Below are 24,793 nucleotides of genomic sequence, written 5' to 3'. Positions count from 1 at the left end.
AACAAACTGAATTGAACTAAATACAGTTTTATTAACAGCGCTTTGTTAGCATTGTTTAGCGAGCGTGGCTTGTTGATCCTGTCTCAGCATCTTTTCTAACGTCAGGGAAAATGTGCTTCACCAGAAGATGATACTTCAAACTGTGCTTCGGTGAAATAGCAGTTCATCAGTGCAATGTGTGGATACAACTTTGGTTTTATTCAAAACTTAATCTGTAAGCATTTTATAATGAAGCAGGCTGAAGTTGATGTCTCCTCAGTCGTCATTTTATCTGAGTTTTACGCATAGACTAAACACATGCCTTAACACCATAGCGACAGCAGCCGTGTTTATTCAATAGTGGCAGATAAAACATTGTCTGACCTCGATGTGAAAGAACAAATCTTCACCTTCACAGTCAGACTGTAAACAAACTCAATTTCTTTTAGCAGTTCTTCACTCTGGACTTTAAATAATCACCAAATCCGTTTATTAGCTCCTTCTGTCCAATCAGCTCCAAGGAAGAAACTGCTCTAGAAGAGATTATTTATCTGCTGTCAGGACAGTTGTCAGGTGACAGGACAACAAACGGCGACCATGTGTACTCTGAGCGTCCAGCAGAACCTGCTGGTTTGTCTGAGGGGGAAAAGGTTAATAAGGACATTTCTTCTTCACGGGAGAGACGGTGCCGTCACTTTGCAAGTGAGGGAGCCTCAAACAGGTCTCTGCCACATGCAGCGAAGGAATATTTTAGAATATTAATTGCACACTTAGTATGCTGTTGTCATATGGCTTTTAGTAGTATTCCATCAACTCAATGAGGCGTGAAAGGGCCAGATGCTGTGTCCTCATCTATCCCACATCTCTTCTTGTCTTTTGTCAGTTATCAGTGCAGTGAGTGTCAGTGTGCTCATCACTTCAGTGATCTGGTGTCATGTATTTATTAATTGGACCAGTGAGTTTAAAAATGGATTAATAACACTCAGGTCTGATCTACACTATCAACGTGGGAGTGTAGAGTAAAGACACTGACAGTTCATACTCTTGACACAGTATTGTTGCACTTGTGAGGATATTGTTGAGACGTATGAATTATCTGCAGACTGATCCTTACATTACATCCTCTGTACCTAAACACAGATTTCACTCTGGCCATAGCCAGTGGAGCATTGCCTGGTTTAACCTGCTGCTGATCCAGGCACAAACATGGAATAGTGCCCACGCTTCAACAACAATATATCTGCTTTACAGTATGTGGTTCAGCGCCGCCGCCGTCCATCTGTCCGGGTGTACGGACACCCGAATGTTGTGAACCAATATCTAAAGTCAAGGGTCAAAGGTCAAGGTCGTAGTGACCTCACCTTCATCCAGTCCCTGTGAACTGATACATCAGGAATGCACTGAGGGTCTTTGTTTAACTTTGCCACAAATGTCCACTCGGACTCCATGATGAACTGTTTCTATTTTGGTCAAACGTGAATCTCACAGTTCCCCAGTTCTTGTTTTTCAGTTCTTGTGAGTGCAATATTTCAGGAATGGCTGCAGATAATTTCATTACATCTGACCCAGTTGTCCACTTAGAGTGATGGATAAACTAATTAGAATATGAATTGCATGTAAACAGCAACGTGACTGTTCAGTGGTAGAGCTGTAATTCTACTTCTTTATTAATGAGCCTATAATCTCACCCTGAATGCTGTGAGTGCCTCAACCCAACAATAAAAACATAAGTAAAGCTGTAATATATCAGTATGTGTGACAGTATGAAGTTGGCCTTTATTTTCAGCATATCGTTAAAGATTATTATTGATTTTAATAATCTACTTTGTAAAACATCCTCCTTTAAGCTGCTGCTGTACAATAAATGAACTCACATTTCCATTTTTGTTCAGCACTTTATTTCTTAGCTCCTTAAACCTCGTCTAAGTCACAATATATAATCTTTAATTGAGCTGGAGGAAAGAATCTCTTTGATTCCATTTTAGCTTTTATTTTTATAGAGCCAGTGAAGAGAGCGGCTGGATAGTGTTGTGGTAACGTCACCGCCCTCAGAGCAAGAATCTCTCCAGTAGAGGTCCTTAGGAAAGACCTCCTCACGCTTACACTGCCTGCTGTTGTACCGTCCCCTTGGATAAAAGCATTACGGGATGAAGAAGTCCATCATTCATGGCTTTTTGGGTTCAGTAATATTTCTCTTTTTTTATGTGATGACCTTTTTGTGCGTTGACGTCTTGTTTAATTACTATTTTCCTGGAGTTGACACTGTGTCTCTCTCCGGCCGTATAATTGGGTAAGAGAGACAACAAAGTTTTATTTTGTTCACTTGTGCACTTTGGAACTTAGTGATTTACCTCAGTTGAAGTGACTTTTACGACTGTACTGGAGGTGAGAGTCAATGAAGCACATGACTAGAGGTCTTCAATAACATTATAACTCTCTTTTACTGCACTCCAGAGCTGTGAGCTGGTGGCTGAGAGCCAGGCAGCGGGAGCAGCACCTCCCTTTCTCCTTCAACACTGTCACTATCACAAAAATGTTCACTTTCTCCAGAAGAACTGATAACCAATTTGATCTGGTCCTCCCTCTCTGATGCTCCATCTCATCATTTCTCTAAATGAATTAAGAAATGTGTTGGACTGTAAATGAAACAAGAGGTTTAGGTTTTAGATTTAGTTTTAATGGAATTACATGATTTTTAATAATATTAGATTTATTCTGGGAGTTGTTCATTACATTTTGAAGATATGTATGCAGGTTATTATAATAATAATATGATCTATTTTTATATCTATTTATAAGTCAAAAGTCATAATATTCAATTTACGATACCATGACACTACTCTGCTTTGCTGAGCCCCTCTCCCTGCTTCACTATGCTCTTCTACTATCTCGCCCTTCAAAGTCCTTCATGAATCAGTTCAAAATTACAATTAATAAGTAGCTGCAAAACTTCATAATCAAGCAGAACTTGTTGAAATCTGTGATTGTTCATAAGGGCGAGCAGTTTAGAAGTGAAGCCACTGTTCTGAGTTCGACTTCACAAAAGGCATCAAAGGTTCCTCCACATAAAAAATATTTTTATTGGAAGATATTTCAAATAATTTACAGGAACACAAACAAACTGTAGCTTTAAAACATTTGCTACCTTCCCTCTTTTATGTAATTTTGAACATCTGAAGACGTTTCCTTGAGCTCTTGAACATTTGATGAGGATATTTTTTCCTCTTTTTCATTTTATGCCATTTAAAATACTGCAGTGCAGTGATTTGAATAAAAACAGGAAAACTTCATCAGAATAATATGAAACATGCACATATAGTAGATTTATTGTCTTTACTCATCTGAACTGTTTCCAAGTGTTTTTTATTTTATTTCATATATTAACCCTTCCACAAACTCAGTGATGGTGGAAGTCCCTCAGTTCATTAGAGTCTAGATCGGAATCTGTGGTGGGTTTTTTGTGGTGCTGTACTTCAACCTCTGTAAGATTGGAGAAGAGGAAAATTGAAACCACAGGCTGTGTAAAAGCAGACATTTACGGCCTTGTCAGTGAGATAGGTGTCCCCGGCCTTGCCAAACCCTGATGGGCAATTCCATCACACACTGCACACCTCCCGTTTAAAACAAAAGGAGATGTGGAGAACAGATACCAGGGGAGGATCCTCTCAGACACAGCAGAGAGTGAGGCTGTTTTTTTTCTAAGTCTAGGTTGAGATCATTTTAGGCAGAAGGTTTTTCAGGCAGGTTGTTGCTGACACTTTTACAGCTGGGAAAAGCCTGGGAATAGTTCAGTCCACAGGCCGACTTGAAATAAAAACATTTCTACCTATAGCACTTTGTATTAATGTCCTCATTATGTCTATAGAAATCCTAATTGCACTTACTTTGCCCACACAAACATATTCGTGATGGCGGTTTAGTTGTATACAGGAGCTCAAACGAGCCTTTTTAGTGTCAAGGCCAAAGCAACTTTTTAAATTTGAAAATCGTATAATCTGGTGTCAGTGGAGCCCCAGAATAAAAAATAACCCCCAAATTAAGCATAATATGGCCACTAATTAAACTCATAGCCTGTCGGCCCTTCTATGACTGCCAACTGTCCATCAGCTCTGGCTCATGGTGCATCCTTAAAAAGGCATTTGGAGGTTTTCCGTGCGCAGAAGTCAAGGTGGATCCTTCTACTTCTGGCATGTGGCAGTCAATAATGTGATATTTTGTTATCACTAGTTACAGTTTGTCCTCTAAAAGCAATAATTAGAATAGAAGAATCCCAATGAATGACTGAACATGAGCTGTTCACTCAAGGTTTTATAAACAGGTTTTTTTTTTTTCCAAACTGGTTCGTTCCACTCAGCTAACTGAGATAATTTACACCTTTCAGCACATCATCTGCCCATTTTGGTGCATATCTCTGCATTACAAACACTGAACACAGCACATGCAGCTCACACGGCAATAAAATGACAATGTTAATGGTTGTTGGGTGGATCATAGCCATTTATGGCTGTGGCTCCAACACGGAGGCAGGGATCCAATTTTAGTTATATTCATGGTCACGAGGTCGGTGACAGTCTCATGCAGGCTGGAAGCTATTCCCATCAGTGTCACTGTAATAAAATTAAATTAATGTGATTGCTGCGAGTAAATCTATATTACTGAACATCATATTTTATTGTCCTGACATCCTGTTCTGTGTGTGCTTGCTGTTTCTGTCTTTCCCATCGTTTGCAGAGATGGAACATTAAATGACAGAAGTCAGAGGAGCGCGTTCACTGTTCACCTCCAGGAAATCCGGTCTGAATGACACGCAACAGCTATGATGACTGCAGGAAGGTCAAATGTTCATGCACATAAACACAAACTGCTGTGAGATCAAATTGATGCAATCACTGTGGTTACGTAACAGTTAGACAAACAACAATAACGTCCTTTTTCCTGCAGACATTGATGAATGGCATCATTATGGTGAATGAATTGAAGTTATATTATAAACAAAAAAAATAGAAAAAGATCTCCCAACTAATTGGAAGGGGACTGTCTGCTCCCTCCTTCAGCTTGCTGCTCTGCTCAGATCAAAAACGCTGTCCCATCGTTAAACATACTTTGCATTTGTTCATGTGCTATGTTCTACATTTTAATATCAGCATGCTAATGTGAACACTGTGACAATGCACGCGCGACACTAGATGAAAAGTTCTTGTTGTTTGTCAAAAACATCATGTCTGGACCATGAATGTGCACAGTTTTGCACTAACTTGTTTACTAGATGAATTATCAGTGGACTTTTTACCTGCTGATGGTGTAATCATTGGAATAATTCTTTGGCAAACATTATAAATAAATTCATTACAATCCATCCAGTAGCTGTTGAATTATGTGTCTATCTACTTGGCCAACAATGAATTGTTAGTGTATCTGGGAACTAACCAGAACCACACTATTTGGCACTTTTATCTAAAGCAAGGCACAAAGCAAAATGACTAAAGGAGATGAACTTTAAAGTAAAGTGCTCTAAAAACAGCTGCTTCAGTTACATTTGGTATAAGTGTGAATATGTATAATTATTATTATTTTTATTTTTTAGGTGCAGAGAAAGATTTGGAAGAGTTTGGTTTCCAGCAACTCTTTGAAAGATGAGACTGAGGCAGCTGAATGTGCAGAGGTGGGTACTGTCGGTTGAAAAGCTGAAAAGCTTTGTGTGTTGTGTGTAAAATGTTGTTTGTTTACAAAGTGTAGTGAGTGAGAGGGATTGTAGACCTGGATGAGGGGGTTCAGGTAGGTCGGTGCTGTTGAGTTATCACTTTGTAGGTAAGAGTCGGGGCTTTGAACTACTTTGAGTTGTGGTGTAACGTCGTTTTTACTGATTAAAAATGAGACGTGCTGCTGCGTTTTGGATCATCTGGAGGTTTGATGGTGCAGCTGGTGACACTGCAGTAGTCAAACTGAGATATGACCAGAGCCTGAACAATGAGTTGTGTTGTATAGTCTGAAAGGAGGTATGGTCTGATTTTTGTGGGTACTGAATAACAGATGGAACTAATGAGACTGCATCTTGAAACAAACAAAACACACTGATTTTTTAAGTCTTCAGGATTTTAAGACTTAAAATTAAGTAACTTTACTTATGATTCTACCTCATAGGATTATGCACAGCACTGGCCAATGTGGGCAGAGTACTACTCATCCCAGCCAACAGTTTGATCTACCATGAATCTTAATCATACGCTCAGTCTGCTGTTGGCAAACTGAGGTGGTTCAGTTTGCTGTCTGTGTGTTGGAATTGGGGGAATCTCCCTCTGTAACCCGACAGAGAGGCTGTGTCTGTGCAAGCCCTCACTCCTCCAGCGCACCATTTGTGATAATTAAATTTTCAGAGAGCAGATTTTGTCTTTCTGACACATTCAGGGGAAGCTGTGAAAAGACCATTTTCCCTGCGAGGACGTCTGAGGAGGGAAAACAGCAGAAACAAATGTGTTTCATCAGGGGAAAGACTGGGAGTCTGGACAGCTTATTCAAAACAAGCCTATTTGCCAGTGGTTTCCATTATCGCATCTGTGATAGAGGATACCAGGAGGGATGGGAGAGCACAAAATAAATCCAATCTAAAGCAAAACTGCATGAAGAAGAACAATATTGACATTTAACAGGCGAGAAAAGGGTTTTTATGGTCACTAATTTCTAGTTGTATAGACCCTCCTGGTTATAATTAGTCCACAGTATGTAAAGACTTTTCAAAGCAGCACCTGTGTGTCTAATTAGTGTGAATTAGATTTTTATATCTGCTGATGAATTTAGTTTCAAATGACCTGGAAATCACATATTTAGATTTTATTACATTTTGGAAAAAGTCCCAACAGGAACTTTCAGGGAAACCCCCCCAGCTTGTTTTTCCGATGCTGCAGCAGAAGAGATATCGACTGTTTAATGATTCATGACGGTAGCGACTGAAGAACCAGAGTGACTTTGCTGAACGGGCTGAGACATGTACCCTTGGAGACCACAGGAAGGAGAGAGCAGGAGGGGAATGCATTAATGTGGTATTGATCACAGTCACATGACTATCAGCTGAGATCAACAGAAAGGTGGCAGCCACTCACTCGAACATGTACAGTAGATCAGAACGGTTCAATTATGAGCTGAAGCCATTTCTGTCTCATCAGACAACGTGATTCTTGTTTAGCTCGTGTTCTCTGTGCGTTTCTCAGCCTGTTGTGACGTTGCCACCTGAGATCTTTCTTCCAACAAAATGTCTTTGCAGCTAAATGTTTGTTTTTATTTTTGTTTTTATTTAACTTTTAACAGATGCATGTGATTGAAGGGATCTACAGAATTGTCCAGACAGTATTAAGCACGTCACAGGTTGTGTTGTACAGGCTGTAAAAAAGACTTTGCAGTGTACAGTTTGGTCACTGAGTGGAATTATTATATATGAATATATTCAAACATAGTCTGGTGATGAGCTGGAGACACGGACAGAATATTTTTCTTATTCAGTCCTCGTGAGGTCCTGATCTCTGTCTCTTTAAAGTCTATAAAGTAGTGTCACTTGACATGTGAGACTTATGAAGCTATAATTGCTCATCCACTGCAGGTGTTGGAGATCAGTTGGTAAACAGACATGGTTCGGATCATTAGCTTGCTGAGGGGGACTCCCTGTGCCAGATGTGCTGGGCCTTTGGTTCAGCTGTGGGACAGACACATCTGAACATTAACTCACACACTGACAGCGACACTTTATTGCTCATCACTGAGAGTAATTACCTCTGCCGTCCTGTAAAACCCTCTGGGAGCACAGTTAGTAAAAGAGGTGAATCCCCACTAATGTTCAGGTAAAAACTTGTTTCTACCCCCCCCCCCCCCCCCCCACCACACACACACATTTGACATTTGAATGCTCGTGTTTATTCAAATGTTTCTTATTAGACAGAAACTAATAAATGCTAAATAAACAAACGAATTAATTTATCACACATTACATCACAGATATTAAAAGTTTAATGGCCGTTCTGTTCTCTCATTCTCTGCTCATCCGATCCTTCAGTGCACCGCCGCTGCAGCTGGCACGAGGTCGAAGGTGTTTGCAGTGATACAAAAGTTCAAAGGTGAACAGGGAGTTAGGTTTTTCCAAATGTCAGCTGGTTCCCTTCATGAAACGACCACCTGGCTTTAGTAAAAGGAGTCGCCCTCGGCAGTATAGAGCAGTAAACCAGGACTGTGTGATCTGAGTCTGATAAATACAGCAAACGGAGGTTTCATCTCAAAAAGAATTCACCTCCTAATTCATAATCACCTTTTTTCCATTTGGAATATTGAGACACAGGATAGAGCCGTGTCCATTTTTTAAATTACACTCCACCTGAAAAGGATTGTCTGCTCTGATGTTATTAAAGTAGTCGCTGCTCATCAGATCAGATCAGAACGATTGTGAGAGTTAAATCCAGATTTTCTGTCACCGGTAGCTTTTCAGAGTCGACATGTGCTCTCACAAAGACTAATATTCACTGTCATCATCAACAGTATGTACAGTAAATCACAGTATGTACAGTAAATCACAGTATGTACAGTAAATCACAGTATGTAGATCTGGAGAAACCTCACTGCTTTGACTTTCACACTTTTCTCCAATATAAACAGACTACTATACAAACAGCCAACTCTTTACTTCCTTTTTGACTATTAGTTGTTATTGACAGCAAACCGTTGACACCAGGGAACATTGCAATGATACATATCTGAGCCCCTGGAGTGCTGGGACAACCTCAGAGTCTGTATTTCTGCAGCTCGCACTGCCATGTGAAAGAAGCAAAGCACAGGTACCCAGAAAAAATAATGAAATGCATTAATGGATCTTAAGTTAGAGCTAGCATTGGTATGAGTCTGCTCTGTGCTCTCTACTGTGCTCTGCTACGCTCTGCCACACTGTGCCCACTGCTTCACGTAGTCAGAAAATGGGAATGCCCCAAAATTTACTAATCATGCTGACTGGTTGAAAAGTCTCACTCAAACATTTAGAAGTTCAGTGATTGAACGCTCCTGTCAATATGAAGAGAAGGTCTGCAGCATATGTCTATTTAAACCATGCTGTGTCTTTAGGATGTGTATTGTCGCAGTACTATTTACTGGTAATGGCGCCCTGTAATGCTGTTTCTTGCTGAAATGCCTCTTGACAGTCGTAGTTATAGCAGAGCATGTGCAGACTTAACACCTTCGACTTCGTAGAAAGAAGAATGTTTTCTAATGCTGTTCTTTAACGCCCATGCTGTCAACTGAACCTGTAACATTAAATGGGACTGACTGCAGATGGAAATATCTCCTCCCACAATGCAACTCTGCTACTACTTTTTTATACTACTGCACTTTCAATTTCAATGCAAATACTGCTCACATCAAGATCCCTGCAGCACACAAGAAGAAACTGACATTCAGAAGAAACCAAGCGATCGCCCACGAGCAAATTGAAGACTGTCATAACAGCTGACTGATATTACCAAGCACACAAACGCTGACCGGCCAGAGCTGAGTCATCTAATCACAATAAACCTATTAGCAAGAGCAGGGAAACCTCCGGAGCAGCCAAAGCAGGTAGGTCCCCCCCAGGGTAGAAGCAAACAGAAACCGCAGTAGTACAATCTGATTTTAGAGAAAAAGAACGACTGAAGAGCTGATGAGGTTTGATGTCATCTACATGGAACAAAACCTGCGTCACACTGCAGCATAGAAACACTTAAAAAGGTCACAGAGGGTGTTCTGCTTTGTTTCACTATTATTTTCTGTGTGTTCATACATTTTACTGGTCAAATTACAGAACAGGCTGCAGTGTAAGGAGACAAAAGTCCCTTTGACCTACAGTTTGGAGAAGATGCAGTGGATTTGATAGAGGGACTCAAAATACATTGAGCCAATTTCATTTCATTGGTGGAAAATCAATAAGGCCCAGTGTCCTATTTACCTGCAGAGTTTCCAGGAGGGATGGAGGAGTAGATGAAGGTTGGTTCTTTCCTGACATAATTACACAGATATCCTCCAGAAGACTCGACTGCGAGGCTCTTTGTAAAAATACAACTCTGAGAAGAGTTTTAAAATTTAAATGGTGTATGTGTGTTAATTTGGGGCTGAGCTGCAGATACTACAAATTAAATTTCTCTGCAGATCTGAAGCCAAGATATTGGTCTTGTTTGGGTTTCGGGAAACATGTCAGCATGAAGTCAAATTGCAAGAGGCAGTGTGACGAGTTGTATCTTTGTGCTTGTGTATCTTGTGTGTTGTCTGATTGATGCTTTGGCTTCTGTTACTTTGCTGTTGTAGCTGTAGTGAGTCATGTTTTGGTGAATCTGCTCGTCCAACTTCTCAGATGTGAATATTTTCTATATATAATACAGGCTTCCTATTGCTTAGACTAAAAAAGACATCTGAATATGTCTTGCTGGGCCTTGGGAAATTCACATTTTCTTAACAAAATGATTCATCATGAAGAAACTCAGATACTTAATAAAGCTGAGTTCAGTGAAAATGTCATGGAAAAGGGCAAATGGTTTGGCACGAGTATCCACAAGAATGTGCACTCAAGAGTGTAGAGTTCCTGAGACTGGGCTCACCTAAGGGTGGCTGAGGATTAGGATCTGTCATGAGACAGAGAGACAGTGACCTTGATGGTTTTCGGGAGACAGAATGACTTTTCGTCACCATGCTGCCTGTGAGGATGAGCTGCGATGAGTGACAAGAGAGCTTAATTCAGCCCGCAGGATGGAGGGAGGGGACAGAAGATACAGAAAATGGATGAGCGGAGAGGTGGAATCAAGCATTTGTCTGGCTCAGGTCATATCTGATTAAAGTATATGAGTCCAGTATGAGGGGTAATTTTCATCAAGCAGCCAGATAAGCCAGAGCCGCACAGATACTGAATCTTTGTTATTCACCAGGACTCGATCAAAGGCGTGTGTCCTCCGCTGCCGCCACAATCCCTGCTGATTAACACGGGAATAGGGAGGATGCTCTGTTCCTATTTCTCTTTCTTTACCCCCCTGCCCACCTCTCAGCCCCCTCAGCCCCTCTCTGGTTTCTAGTCTCCTGTCTGTCGTTCTTTATCGTGCGTCGTGTCAGGACAAAGGAATTCCCTCATACTAAAAGTAAATCTTTAAATTGATTCATGTGCCCAATCCATTTATTCCATTCTCTCAGTTCAGTTGACTCTGCCCTCGATTGACTCAATTATTTAGCTCCAATGATCAATTTGTATGGTTCCATCAAACGAGGCGTCTTCCAGACGTATACATGAACATATGGTTTCCTTCGACACTCTGCTTTTTGGTAGTTTGGATTTAATTTCTTCTGATTTTAGATTGAGAGGTGTGGATGAAGGTTCAGGTTTTCATCTATGAACATGAACCACTGTGGTTTATTCTGCTGTTAAAAAACCTTCAGTAAAACAGTCTTTGTCCTATAGTCCTGTTTGTTTCGCCTTTCTTGTGCAGCATTTTGTCGCCTTTCATGACAGAACTGAGAGGCTGCTCTGCTGCAGTGCTTTGTCTTGTTACTCTCCACAGTCTGTCTCTGCCATGTCGGAACAAACACACACAAAAGTGTGAAAAGCTCTTGTTCTAAATCAGACTTGTGCTTGATTACAGCTCCGGTTGGAGTGGATCATTTTTTTGGAAAATCAACTGGAAGTTTGTTGTAGATTATCATTTAAAACACTACATGAACCTGTGTACATACAAACAGAAATGCATAAAATATAACTACTATGAATATAAAATCTCCAGTGCACCTTATCTTAACTGTTCCTCAGGGACAAATTATGAAAGTTCTCGGTAGATTTATATTTTGCATAAACCATTTTCACATTCCCGGTGGAATCATCAGACTGAAATACCTTCAGAAACAACTACCTTGTAAATGAAGTGTGACAAGAAACCACAGTGTATGGATTTTTTAAAGGAGGAAGGAGTCAACACATGAGCGGTTTCATGGACGGCAGCTGTTTCTCATTATTATGAAGATGAATATGTGATCTGCAGGTCAATCCTGAAACACAGTGAATGTACAGTAAAGACTAACGCCACCATCCTACCTGCAGTCTACTCTCTTTGTCCTTAACAACTTTAAAAGAACTTCGAGTAGGAAGATGCCTACACACCAGAAACTAAAAACAGAGGTGCTAGCGTGCTGTAGACTTGTTTAAATTTGTCATCAGAACGTTTCTTAATAAATGTTTGGTGAGGATAAAAGCTGCTTCACTGCAGGTGGAAGCTAGAGAAAATGCTCACTGTGGCTAAATTTAATTGAGAGCTGTGCTTGTGATGCTAGTTTCTACATTTACTTTGATGTTTTCCTTTCAGAGCGTCCTGCTTTAGGACATGAGCAAATTTAATATTTCACCACTAAACAAGCAAAGCTGCAACAAGAAGACATCCATTTGAGGCTACTGACGCTCGATGTTGATCATTTAAAAAAATTCCCCTCGTCACTCCTGACAGATGAACCTCTAAAGGCAGCGTCCGCAGTGAATCACTGGACGCTATGATTGATTTAAGGGTCACTGAGTCCAATATATTTCCTCTGAGCCGAGCTTTGAACAGCTGATGTGATCTTAATTGAGTCTAGTTCATCTTCCCAGGAAAAAGAGGACGGGAGACTCACAGCCCTCAGATCCACAGAGGTCCAGGGAGTATCACAGAGATACCTGCACTCAGATCAAATCTTGAGCGTGTCCACATCCTGATGGTTTTTTGTCTAAACTCCAAATGAAAGAAGCAACATTATAGCTACACAGACGTCATCTGCTTCATCTCGTGGTTATTTACATACGTGTATCTACATACATGTGTTTTTATCCCGTGTTGGTGGGATGACAGTGTAGGTCAGTCAAGTATTTCAGCTGCTGTCATGGTCCAGAGAGGATGAATCCTACTTTCTTTAGCAGCGCCTGCAGGTCACAGGTTTCACTGCATCAGTTAAACATCTCCACGTGTACAAGATGAACTGGTAATGTTAATAATTCTAATGTTCGGACTTTTTCTCTGGTGCCATCGTCAGGTTGAAGTTTTATTTAGTCAAATACAAAGATGTAGAGTTTTTTTTTTTTTTCTGAAAGGTTTCAGATAAATCAGATAAATCAGAATAACATTATTTTTCCTTTGTGCTACTTATGTGAGATATTTTGGTTGCTGGCTTCATTTGAATCCTGAAATTAAGGCAGAACAAGCAACTGAATAGTTTCGAAACTGGATTTTAGAAGTCATGACTATGAATATCATCCAGGCCTCTCTTCTATAAAGAACATTTGAATTTCTACTCATTTCACAAAAGTTCATCTCAAGTTCCTGACCCCAACAAAGATACCTGGCCACTGGTCAGACCTTGACCATCTACGTGCACAAATTTGCTTCATACAGCAATTTCACATTCAATATGTTTTTTTACATTCTCATTCAGTCAATGGGCTGCTCAGTGCCATCTCACCAACAAACATATTTTTGATGCAGCACTGTTGCTTTAGGAGTATTTTTTTATTTTTTACTCTCTCAGGACATATTTAGCTTTTTCATGCATCTGCTTTTAAGCTTTATTTAAGTTCCTAATTAAACTGAGCTGTATTGAATCAGGAGGTCCTGTCCGACCACACAGCGCCATCTCACTCATCTTCTTCAAACAGGATTATTTTTAAATCACCTCAACACGAGTCGCCGTTGGATTTGTTCAGTAAAGTTTGAAACACTAACCTGAGGCAGAACAAAGACATGAACTCGCTTCACAAACTCACCGTGTGGAGGCGAACAAGTGGCTCCCAGGTTCTTCCACCAGCCGCACATTTCAGCTCTGGACCCCTCAGAGCAGCGGAGGAGGCATCGTGGCTGCTGCAGGACCACCACTCTGTCCGTGTTGCTTTCACCGGGAACAGGACGTCGCATTGTGTGTAATTATCATCTTCTCATCATCCCTGCATGTGATATCCGCGGCAACACCGGGTCTGCAGTCACAGACGCTTGTTTCCTCCATCCACCAGTTTGCGTTTTAGGGTCTGGAGGCAAATGATGGCACATTTTCTTTCTTTGGATTGTTCTTTAGGCTGATGTATTTTGGCACCGTATTGTTTTTATTCCATTCTTGGACGCACAAAATCGTTTCTTTCTTCGTGCGTAAAAGCCGCTCCGCCCGTCAAAGAACGACGCCGTGTGCGTGTCATTAGAGAAAGTGGGGTAAGTTTTTAGAAGCACTGATGAGTTCCTGTCGGATGGAGTCTTTGGTATCTGGAGGGACCTGTTGGATTATAAAAAACACACTCTGCCTTTTTCAAGGACGACAAGTTTGGAGAGTCTGGTGCATCTGATTGTGTTCAGCTGATATTTTGCGCCTTGGTGATCCAGTGAATTCGACCCTTTCTGTGGGGATTGCATTCTAGAAACAATGTTTTTATGTAACATGAGTTCCATTAAGGACTGGAGCTATTTTCTGTCTCAGATTTTGCCCTTGATGAATAAAACCACAGGGTTGGTCAATATCGACAAAGCGGAGGCTGTGACCACCACCATGGTGACAGCTCTGCAGCCGGACAGCGCCATGAGCGCCAGTAACCCGCCTCTCAACTCCAACCATACCTCGGGCATGGAGCACGTCTTTCAGTACTCTTACTCGGAGAGTGACCTGCTGTATACGGACAACCGAACACCTGCACGGGACACCTCCATCCCGCTGCCCAAGGCGGTGCTTTACCTGGTGATGGCAGCGCTGGTGGTGGTGGCTGTGGCGTATGCGATAGTCGGACACCTGGTCAAGGATGTGGTTAATGACTTTGTGGGTATGTGACCCCGTGTGTCTGTGTGTGTGTGTGTGTGTGTGTGCATATATATTCGCTGTTGGTTTAGGAACATTTGGAATGTGGTAAAAGTAAAGTAAAACCATTCAGTTAATTACTAATGTACAGTTTTGCTTTGGAGAAGTAAAATATAAGTAAAGACAATATTTTGTTTATTTTGCATTTGGACGCCTGGAACCTGTTCAATGCCTTTTCTCAAGGCTTAAAACGGAGCAATACGTGCTTGACACCATCAAAACAAAATCCAAACATCTTAATTAATAGATGAACAAGGTGATTTAGAGGCTCCCTGAAACAGCAACAGACATTCTTTATTAATTAAGGAGGAACAATGACAGTGGTTCAGGGAATGCAGCCAGTAAACAGGAGAGAGCGCCTCCTTCAAAACAACCAAACAAAAAACTCAAGGAATTCTAATTGCACAGTGGCTCTGAGCTCATATGGGCCAATGACCTTGTGAAGGAGACATCCTGCCAAGCTATCAGCAAGTGTCTGTATGAGAAATGAGGAGGTGGTCTATTGTTTTTCTATTTTTGAAGAGCTTCCTGTGCGTTCTACATAATGAATGAATGAAGGAAATAATGAGTCTATTTTAGGACAGGGTGTCTTCTCAAAGTGCTGACTTGACCTGATACTGAGCTTATTACAATGATTTAAAGCCAAATAGAAGGTTCCTCTCAGTAATGTCTCTGCAGGGACACATCAGGCCAGAGACCAACATCAAGATGCATGGAGCCTTTTGAAAAGGTGCTTCCATTTGACTCCTGGTTATTTTTCTCCTAAACTAATTTTAAACAATTAAAAATCTAAATGTTAGTTTAAGTATAACACAGCTGAGGCCTCTACAAAAAATTAACAACACATTGGATGCACTGTCATACATTTTGTGTTGATGACAACACGTTTTTATAACAGGGAACCTGCAGCATGTTTATTAAAAGAAAATGTGGGATGTTACATCACATTTATGGATCTGAGGGTAATATAACAGCATATTTGAAGGTTTTTACAGCAAAGATATGGTTTAGATTTGATTTGTGACATCTGGTGATTTCATGACATTTCTGGAGCCACAACTAATTCAATATGTGGGATGAGATTTATTCTTTTTCTGCAGTTATTGCTGATAGTTACACAAATAACAGTAGTTCAAGTGTCTTTAGATGAGCCTCCGCAGTTACTGTCTTTACCTACAGTTCCATAAAACAAGGAACATACAAGCTTGTATAATTCTGAAACAAACATTACTTTGGTTCAACCATCAACAGTGTTAGAACCAACCTAATGAGTTAAACCCATTACAGGCACAGTTTAAGAAATGGACCATATTTATAACTTCATATAACGTGTACATTGTTTTAATGTGTTTTAATTTAGTGAATGAAGGACTAAACGGTTCAGCCCACCCCGCTCCTGGGCATCTTCATCACTGAGTCTGAGTCATGTTATCACACCTGTCCACTTGTGTTCAAGCGACTTCTGTTGCTCTGTATTTATTATTTAACAAGTCACGGAGAGAGTCTGTGTGCAGTGTCTCAAACATGTATGTTCTCTTGCTCACTGCCTGCAGGTGGAGGCAGGTCGATTGTTGCTGAAAGTGACGGCGGAGAAACCAGTGAACCAGGTAAAAAAACAAAGCTCACGTGGGGCACAGTCTGCAGCACTTAGCTTTGCCACAGAGACGTGACCCCCTTCTTCCTCTGGTCAACTGTAAGAGCTCATCTGTCTACCTTCACCTCACCTGACCCCCCCACCTCTATATTAAAACTCTGACACACACACCGACACACAGTGTTTGGGCTCCTGGGCGCTTCTGCTGAGGTGTAAATGTGGAGGATGTGTGTTTTGCAAGTGGAAGGTTGAAAAGACGCTTGGACAAAGCAAGATGCTTCAGTCTTCTGACATGGTGCAACATCAGAAAAGTAAAACAGCATCGATGTAAGACAGAAGATAATTCAGTTTTATTAAAACATCAGTGTGTTTGACACTTTAAAACTTTTCTTTTATAAAATCACGTCCAGTCCCAACATCCAACAAACTCCTGAATCAGGTAAATCCTCCAGTAAATGTTTGTTGCTGTTGTTGTTGTTGTTTAAAGATTTAATCCCAGTAAATAACACCAAGCTCATTGTTCACAAAGAAAAACACCATCAGACTAGTTTATGTAGGATTCATTATTAGATTTCATTCACCAGTCAATAGATCCAAACGAGCACTTTGAAATGCAGCATTGTTGCTGTTTTACTCATTTTCCGCTCAGAGACTTCAGCCCCCTCCACACCAGAGCCTTCGATGCGCCGTTTGATGAGGGATGGCAGCGGCGGACATGGTCTGGTCATGTATCAGCTCTGTGGGTCTGAGGAACCCCGTTCTGTCTTCTGTCTGCTCTCCACACTCACGGCTGCCAGCATTTATCTCGGCTCTTCATCTGACAGAACAATGATTGATGTGTCCCAATTCAAAAAGGGCTCCACCACACATGATGGGGCTGCAGTGCAGCAGACATCTCCCCGAGAAACAATTTTATGGTGCTTTGCCTCTAATGGAATTACAGAGGCTGAACCCATCGTAACTTTCTGTCAGGGGAGCTTTGCAGCCTTGTTCTGTGCGTGTTCTAAACACTCAGCTTGCTTGTTTTTGCCTCACGTGTGAATGTTCTTTCATGTATGTGGTCACGCTTTATACTGTATTTCCACTTTCACCTCTTTTACCTAGTTTGACACCAGGTTTTAAAAGCAATGCATTAACAAGTGTGATGGAGAGTGAATAAAAAGTAAAATGAGTCATTAAGACAAATAATGTGAAGTAGGAAAGAGCGTTATCAGTGTTGACAGAGAAGTTATGGTACTTTTTGAGTAATATGATGCAGTGACATGTAGTGAATTAGATAAAACTGTTGTCTTCCTTATTTCCTTACACAAATGTTTTGTGATATTTAAATGAGTTATAACAGAAGCATCTCTAAATGAACAAATAGTACAACATTAAATCATTTTCTCTGCAGATCAGGAACAATTCTTGTTCAAACTAACTCATAAGCCTCCTGCAGTCTCTGTATTCCTATTAAATAAGTCGTCAAACCAACACAATGTGTTAAAAGAGGTTGGAAGGATCATAATATTATATAATATATATCGTAATAATGATCCCACATTAACACCCTTATTATCCTTTTGTCTCTCAGATTGGGTGTTTGGCTCTCGCCGAGTTCCCAACCGCAACAAGACAGAGATAAACTGCATCACCAGCGACGTGAACGAGATGAGCGAGTTGGGCGAGAGGCCGCGGCTGGTGGAGATGAACTACATATCTTTGAACCACACTAACTGTCTGAGCTCCAACAGGATGGAGGAGATCGTGGTCACTATAGACGAGACCCTACAGCAGCAGCCTCCAGACACTCACTCTGGGACTTAACAGTGAGATTCTGACAATTGCTGAGAGAAAAATGAAGCAGCGTTATTTGCTTGCGTTTCTTATTGAGGTGGATTTACAAGTGGGTTGTGAATTGAAGCTCTATCCACTGTTTCATCACATGCAGGTGTTCGTTAATACCTGACTAACGTTGGCGCTGAAGGGATTTTAATCGTGAACCAGTGCAGGACCATTGGAGGCATCCGATGCTGATGCTTCTATCTGGTTGCCCTCCTTCCTGTGGAGATGACTGGAAGAACAGCTGCAGCTTTTTTCTGGACATGCAGTCTGATCTTTTTGTTCAGCGTACAGCCCTCGTTTTTTTTTTTTATATGTGAACCCTGAAGCTTTAATGAGATGATATCACTCTGTTAATGTGACACCTGCAGTTCACTATAACCACAAAGAGCATGTAATCACTTTAAATATACCATAAATGTTGGTCACTGCTTCTTGTAAGACTGCTGCTACCCTTCGATTTTTCTTGATGCTATGAGACACTTAAAGTCTTTTTTGTAATGACAAGCACGTCAAATAAAACAGGTCGATGGTAAATGTTAACACCCTCCCTCTTTGTGCAATAATCCTGTATTAACTGGAAGCAAAAAAAAAAAATGTTCACTACGCGATGAGAAAATAAAAGTATTTGTAGTTTCATGTTATTAGCTTTAAGTGAAAAGTGCTAAATCACCTTTAAGAGCTCTGGTTACACCTGATAGCAAAAAAATTGAATCTAAAAATCTCAGCCATTGGTTTATGGTTGTTTTGGTGTTCACCTTTCTGGCCGTTAGTTTTAACATTTACACAGTTTCCTGTTCAACATTTCGTGTGAAGCTTTTTTTTTTTTTTGTTAGTTTGTTTTTGACCTTTATTACCTCACTGTTAAGGGCTACGTACCACTGCTGATGAGTGTGTGACAACTCATGGGGTTTGTTTTTCAGTGCATGCTATGATGATGATACTCTGCATACAACGTCTGGAAAGACTGAACTGAACTGAACAAGGACGCAGTGAAAGATTTCACTCTTTACCACAGTTGTAACAGAACAGCTTTGTCTCTTGTACCTGAAACTGTTCGTGTCTTAACCATAATTTAAAACATCATTCATGTTGTTATTTTTGGGAAACTGAACTGGAACATGAATGTAGTGGTTTTCAGGGCAGTAAATAAAGCAGGGTTGAACTTGAAAGCAGCTATTAGATTCAAGATTCAAAAAACGTTATTAATCCCAGAGGGAAACTGTTTATTACTTGTAAGTTCAGAGTCTGAACCTGTAAAAGACAAGCTCTCCTTTTCTTTATGCTGTCAATCACTGTTTTCCTTTCAAGTCGTCTAATAAAGACTCATGGTACAACGTGTTATTTTAATTTCATGTTTAATGTCATTTACCACACTGACTTTTATGTCTGGTTATGTGCACATTGTGTGTTTTAGTATTTTGACCCTTCAAATCTGTACAGGACACAGAGCATCTGTTAAAGGTCAGAAGGTGGTGTCTCACTCAAAGACCTTTCTGTGAGCTTTGACGGGAACATAAGTGAAAATAAAAGTCACACACTGGAGCTTTAAGACACAACTTTATAGTCATAGTTTTCTTCATTTGATTTAAAATTCACAGGAACAGTCAGGTGCAGTCTTAAATGTCTGTTTAAGGTCAAAGGACAACGGAATAGGAATTCTGTATCAGTTGTGTTTTCCTGAAGCAGTAAAGCATTTAAAATGATATTTTCATTTAGGAAACAGAGTACAGTACAGTACAGAGGAGAAAACCACTGACTTACAGCTCGGATGTTATTGTGAAGCCACAAAATCAGACAGAACTGGTGCGACGTGACCTTTACACATTCATCCCTCCGTCAGGAACTTCCTGTCTCGGAGATTCTTTAATGCAGAGACCAACTGCTGTGACGATGCAAGTGAAATACTAATAAGCACAAACCACACCGGAGGGGAAAGGACATCCTCACATCCTAACATGCTAAGCTAAGAAGGTGAACATGAGAAACAGCTTCATTTGAAAAAGGAGAGAACAAGACAACATGAACAGATGAATTTCATCTGAGAGACATGAAGTGAAGACTCTCACACCTGGGACAATTGAATCTGCAACCAGGCTAACGTGTCTCCGAAGAGGAAGTCTAGCACAAGATGTCATTAATTTGACCCCACATCACAATTAACCCTCATCCAAAACCTCCATCACCCTAATGCACCTTCTCAGGCTGAAGTATTCCTGCCTGCCTTTGTCTATTCTGAGGACAATTAGCATGTTAGCCACACCGCCAAGTGCTGCTGCTGCCTGTCACCTGCCCCTCCCGTTAAGGAAGTACATGACACAGGAGCTAATGAAGAGAAAGGGCAGCTGGGATTGCCCGCGGCCTGCCCATCCAGGTAACCATCTGTTCTAGAAGCCTTCCCCGTGCTCGCTCAGTGAGACCTCCTGTCACCTCAGCAGCTTCACCCCTAGAGCTGTCACCTTGCTCGACTAGTCCTGCTACCCAATGTCTGCCTCCAGCTTCCTCATCAGCATCCAACAGGTTCATCCATGGATGCTTACTGTGAGCATGAATCTAATAATTCATTCAGTATATGAGACTGGGGCTGGTTTGACACTGTGCATCCAATCTTTTCTTATTTACATCAAAATCACAAAAGTAGAAATTGCTGTTTGATTTTAACTCATTAACCTGAAAATACACCTTAATATACGATTATGTCTTTTCCTTAATAAACCTGTTTTTTTGTAAAATACAAAACTTTGTCAGAATTTTTTATCCAAGAATTTTGTGAAATTGGCAAGAATGTTTTATTAAGTTAACCTAAATATCAAAATTTTACATTCACAAGCTAAAATTTTTCATTTTATTGACAGAACTTAAAAACAGAGTTGTTGTGAGTTGAAGTCTTAACTCATAATTTATTATAATGAATGATGTGTTAAATAAATAAATTTCAAGTTCATGCTCTTCTTCTTACTTCTTTAAAGAAAATAGTCATGGTGAAACGGTTTCTTAAGTATATCAACCAGTTCTTTATATTATGTTAACTGCAGCACTGTGTGTTAGTTAGTAAAACAGAGTATTTTAAATATTAGAACAAACAAGACAAACAGGCAAGATGTTTAAGTCTGAACAACTACTCTTTGTACAAGTTAAATGAGAGGATAGATATTAGATTCAGAAGCCAAACACAGCATAAAAATTCACCCAGCGATTCTGAATATCCACCATAACAATCGGAGTCTTCTGGGGCTACAACTAATGCTTTATTGACTGTCCCTTTCCATGATGTCCTATTGTTCAACTATTACTAATACAACAACAAAACTGTCAATATGTCTGTGCATATTCTTCTTCATTTAGTGGACTTTTTTGATTAAAGTGACCTCCAAGTGATCCAGAAAATCTATTCCATCCTTTTCAGCCTCATTGTTCCCACCTGACTTTGAGGAAAGCTTTAACTAAACAGAGACATTTCTCACTGTGACAGCATGTCCTCCTGATTGTTTGTGCTGAAAGCGAGAGGAAAGCACACTAAATTATTGATTTTTGGAAAATGTCACACCGGCTCCTGTACTAGCGGGGCAGTGTGTTAGTGAGAGCAGCAAAAAGTTAGAGTCTGTAAGCTCTCTCAGTTCAAATGAAGTAAATGCCATGACTTTGTTTGACATCGATTTTTAGTGTGAACATGAAATGTTTTGGTTCACATCCATCAAATGTGGCTTTCACTCTGCTCTCTGTGACCTTCAGAGCAAACATGTTCACATATTCCTGGATTTTTCACATCTTGCAAAGTAAAACATTTAAACATCCAGCGATGGAGCTAATGATGCCAGCAGCAGAAACCAGTGTGGAACTGGCTGTGTGCAAGTGCCCTCAAGTGGCCAAACAGCAGAACGCTCCAGAAAAGTCATTGAGGTGAACCTATGGAACAGTTGGAACATTTACAAACATGCACTTCACTTAAAATAGTTTTTAAATTGAAACGTATAAATATAAAAATATTTAGTTTAAAAGAAATGGGCACGTGATAATAGGCACCAAACAAAAATATGATTTATATGAGCATGAAGATAAAGTCAGTATTATCCCGACAATACTTTAACTGCTAATAGAAAATGTGTTTTGTTAAATATATGAAGAACTAATACTTCTTTTACTTTTCCTCCACTACATTAACTGTTGTACGTTTTAAAATTCTTGAGTGTTATTATGGATGAAGCAGCTGTAAGTAGACACACACAGTATGTTAAAACCAGCTCCATGTTTACCTGTTGCTGTTTTGGTTCCACACAGATCCTTGTCCTTATTTTTTGACATTAGGAATTCTTCTTTGCCAAAGATTTTCACTTTTGAAAGTTTGTAAAACAGATTAGGACAAGACTGTGCTGTGCATTGTTTTCTTAGTGTCCTATTGTACATCCAGTAAAGTGAATTTAAAGCTTGTAGAACATGAACTTATAACACATTTGAAGTGGTACTTCTACTTGTATTAATTAATCAAAAACCACTTAGAACACTAAAATTATGTTAATGTCAGTATTAATAATCCAAATATTATGAAGTGTAAGTACTTAAAATTAAAATTGACACAAGCACATGATAATGTTGTCATGTCTGTCAGACAACAACAAGGAGCTCAGGTCACTTCACTGTGTTCACACCACCTTTGGTTTTGTCTCTTAAAATAAATTGGATCAGCATCATTTAGTACAGGAACCAAGTGAAAGGCTTTTAAACTGAAAGTGAGGAGACAGCATAGGATGATGACCAGATCACACAGAGAACAGGGTTGGGTGTAGAAATGTTTTAATGGGATGTTAAACTCAAATTTAAAAACCTTTTCACATATGATAAACTACTGTATGTGTTGTCTTTATATATAAAGAAGTACAAAGTGCCAAATATGCAGCAATGTGTATTGTAAACTATGACAAAAAACAAAAAAACATTATGGTAAAACATCTGGGGAAATGTGAAGATGACCTGCATCTGTATGGGCTAAATACTAAAAGACCAATATATCAAGCTAAAATACTAAAAGACCAATATATCAAGCCAAAATACTAAAATACCAATATATCAAGCTAAAATACTAAAATACTAATATATCAAGCTAAAACACTAAAATACTAATATATCAAGCTAAAACACTAAAATACCAATATATCAAGCTAAAACACTAAAATACCAATATATCAAGCTAAAATACTAAAATACCAATATATCAAGCTAAAATACTAAAAGACCAATAATATCAAGCTAAAATACTAAAATACCAAGATATCAAGCTAAAACACTAAATACTAATATATCAAGCTAAAATACTAAAATACCAATTTATCAAGCTAAAACACGAAATTCCATATATCAAGCTAAAATACTAAAATAACCAATATATCAAGCTAAAATACTAAAAGACAGACCAATATATCAAGCTAAAATACTAAAATACCAATATATCAAGCTAAAACACTAAATACCAATATATCAAGCTAAATACTAAAATACCAATATATCAAGCTAAAATACTAAAATACCAATATATCAAGCTAAAATACTAAATACAAGATATCAAGCTAAATACTAAAATCCATCAAGCTAAAATACTAAAAGACCAATATATCAAGCTAAAATACTAAAATACCAATATATCAAGCTAAAATACTAAAATACTAATATATCAAGCTAAAATACTAAAAGACCAATATATCAAGCTAAAATACTAAAATACTAATATATCAAGCTAAAACACTAAAATACCAATATATCAAGCTAAAATACTAAAATACCAATATATCAAGCCAAAACACTAAAAGACCAATATATCAAGCTAAAATACTAAATACCAATATATCAAGGTAAAATACTAAAAGACCAATATATCAAGCTAAAACACTAAAAGACCAATATATCAAGCTAAAACACTAAAAGACCAATATATCAAGCTAAAACACTAAAATACCAATATATCAAGCTAAAACACTAAAAGACCAATATATCAAGCTAAAATACTAAAATACCAATATATCAAGCTAAAATACTAAAAGACCAATATATCAAGCTAAAACACTAAAAGACCAATATATCAAGCTAAAACACTAAAATACCAATATATCAAGCTAAAATACTAAAATACCAATATATCAAGCTAAAACACTAAAATACCAATATATCAAGCTAAAATACTAAAATACCAATATATCAAGCTAAAATACTAAAATACCAATATATCAAGCTAAAATACTAAAATACCAATATATCAAGCTAAAATACTAAAATACCAATATATCAAGCTAAAATACTAAAATACCAATATATCAAGCTAAAATACTAAAATACTAATATATCAAGCTAAAACACTAAAAGACCAATATATCAAGCTAAAATACTAAAATACCAATATATCAAGCTAAAACACTAAAATACCAATATATCAAGCTAAAATACTAAAAGACCAATATATCAAGCTAAAATACTAAAATACCAATATATCAAGCTAAAATACTAAAAGACCAATATATCAAGCTAAAATACTAAAATACCAATATATCAAGCTAAAACACTAAAATACCAATATATCAA

The 24,793-nt window shown here is 39.0% G+C and overlaps 1 protein-coding gene across 3 annotated transcripts; it reads left to right on the top strand.

Annotated features, from left to right (window-relative positions):
* Positions 1-19,594, top strand: LOC117152845. Of its 3 annotated transcripts, XR_004463375.1 has the most exons (4): positions 1-4,812; positions 5,564-5,641; positions 16,365-16,418; positions 17,979-17,997. XR_004463375.1 is itself a non-coding variant. In XM_033325941.1 (3 exons), the coding sequence occupies exons 1-3, from the start codon at positions 14,539-14,541 to the stop codon at positions 18,209-18,211; spliced, it is 525 nt and encodes a 174-aa protein (XP_033181832.1). In that variant the 5' UTR covers positions 14,531-14,538; the 3' UTR covers positions 18,212-19,594. The 3 variants fall into 3 exon arrangements, 1 of the variants encoding a protein (XP_033181832.1); XR_004463376.1 differs by lacking the exons at positions 16,365-16,418; positions 17,979-17,997 and adding an exon at positions 6,385-6,714; XM_033325941.1 differs by lacking the exons at positions 1-4,812; positions 5,564-5,641 and adding an exon at positions 14,531-14,776 and having other exon boundaries at positions 17,979-19,594.
* The last annotated feature ends 5,199 nt before the right edge of the window (positions 19,595-24,793 follow it).

This window comes from Anabas testudineus, chromosome 4, assembly GCF_900324465.2.
Source record: "Anabas testudineus chromosome 4, fAnaTes1.2, whole genome shotgun sequence".
Lineage (NCBI taxonomy): Eukaryota > Metazoa > Chordata > Actinopteri > Anabantiformes > Anabantidae > Anabas > Anabas testudineus.
Note: the sequence above shows the minus strand (reverse complement) of the source record. Positions and strands in the feature narration are given on the sequence as shown.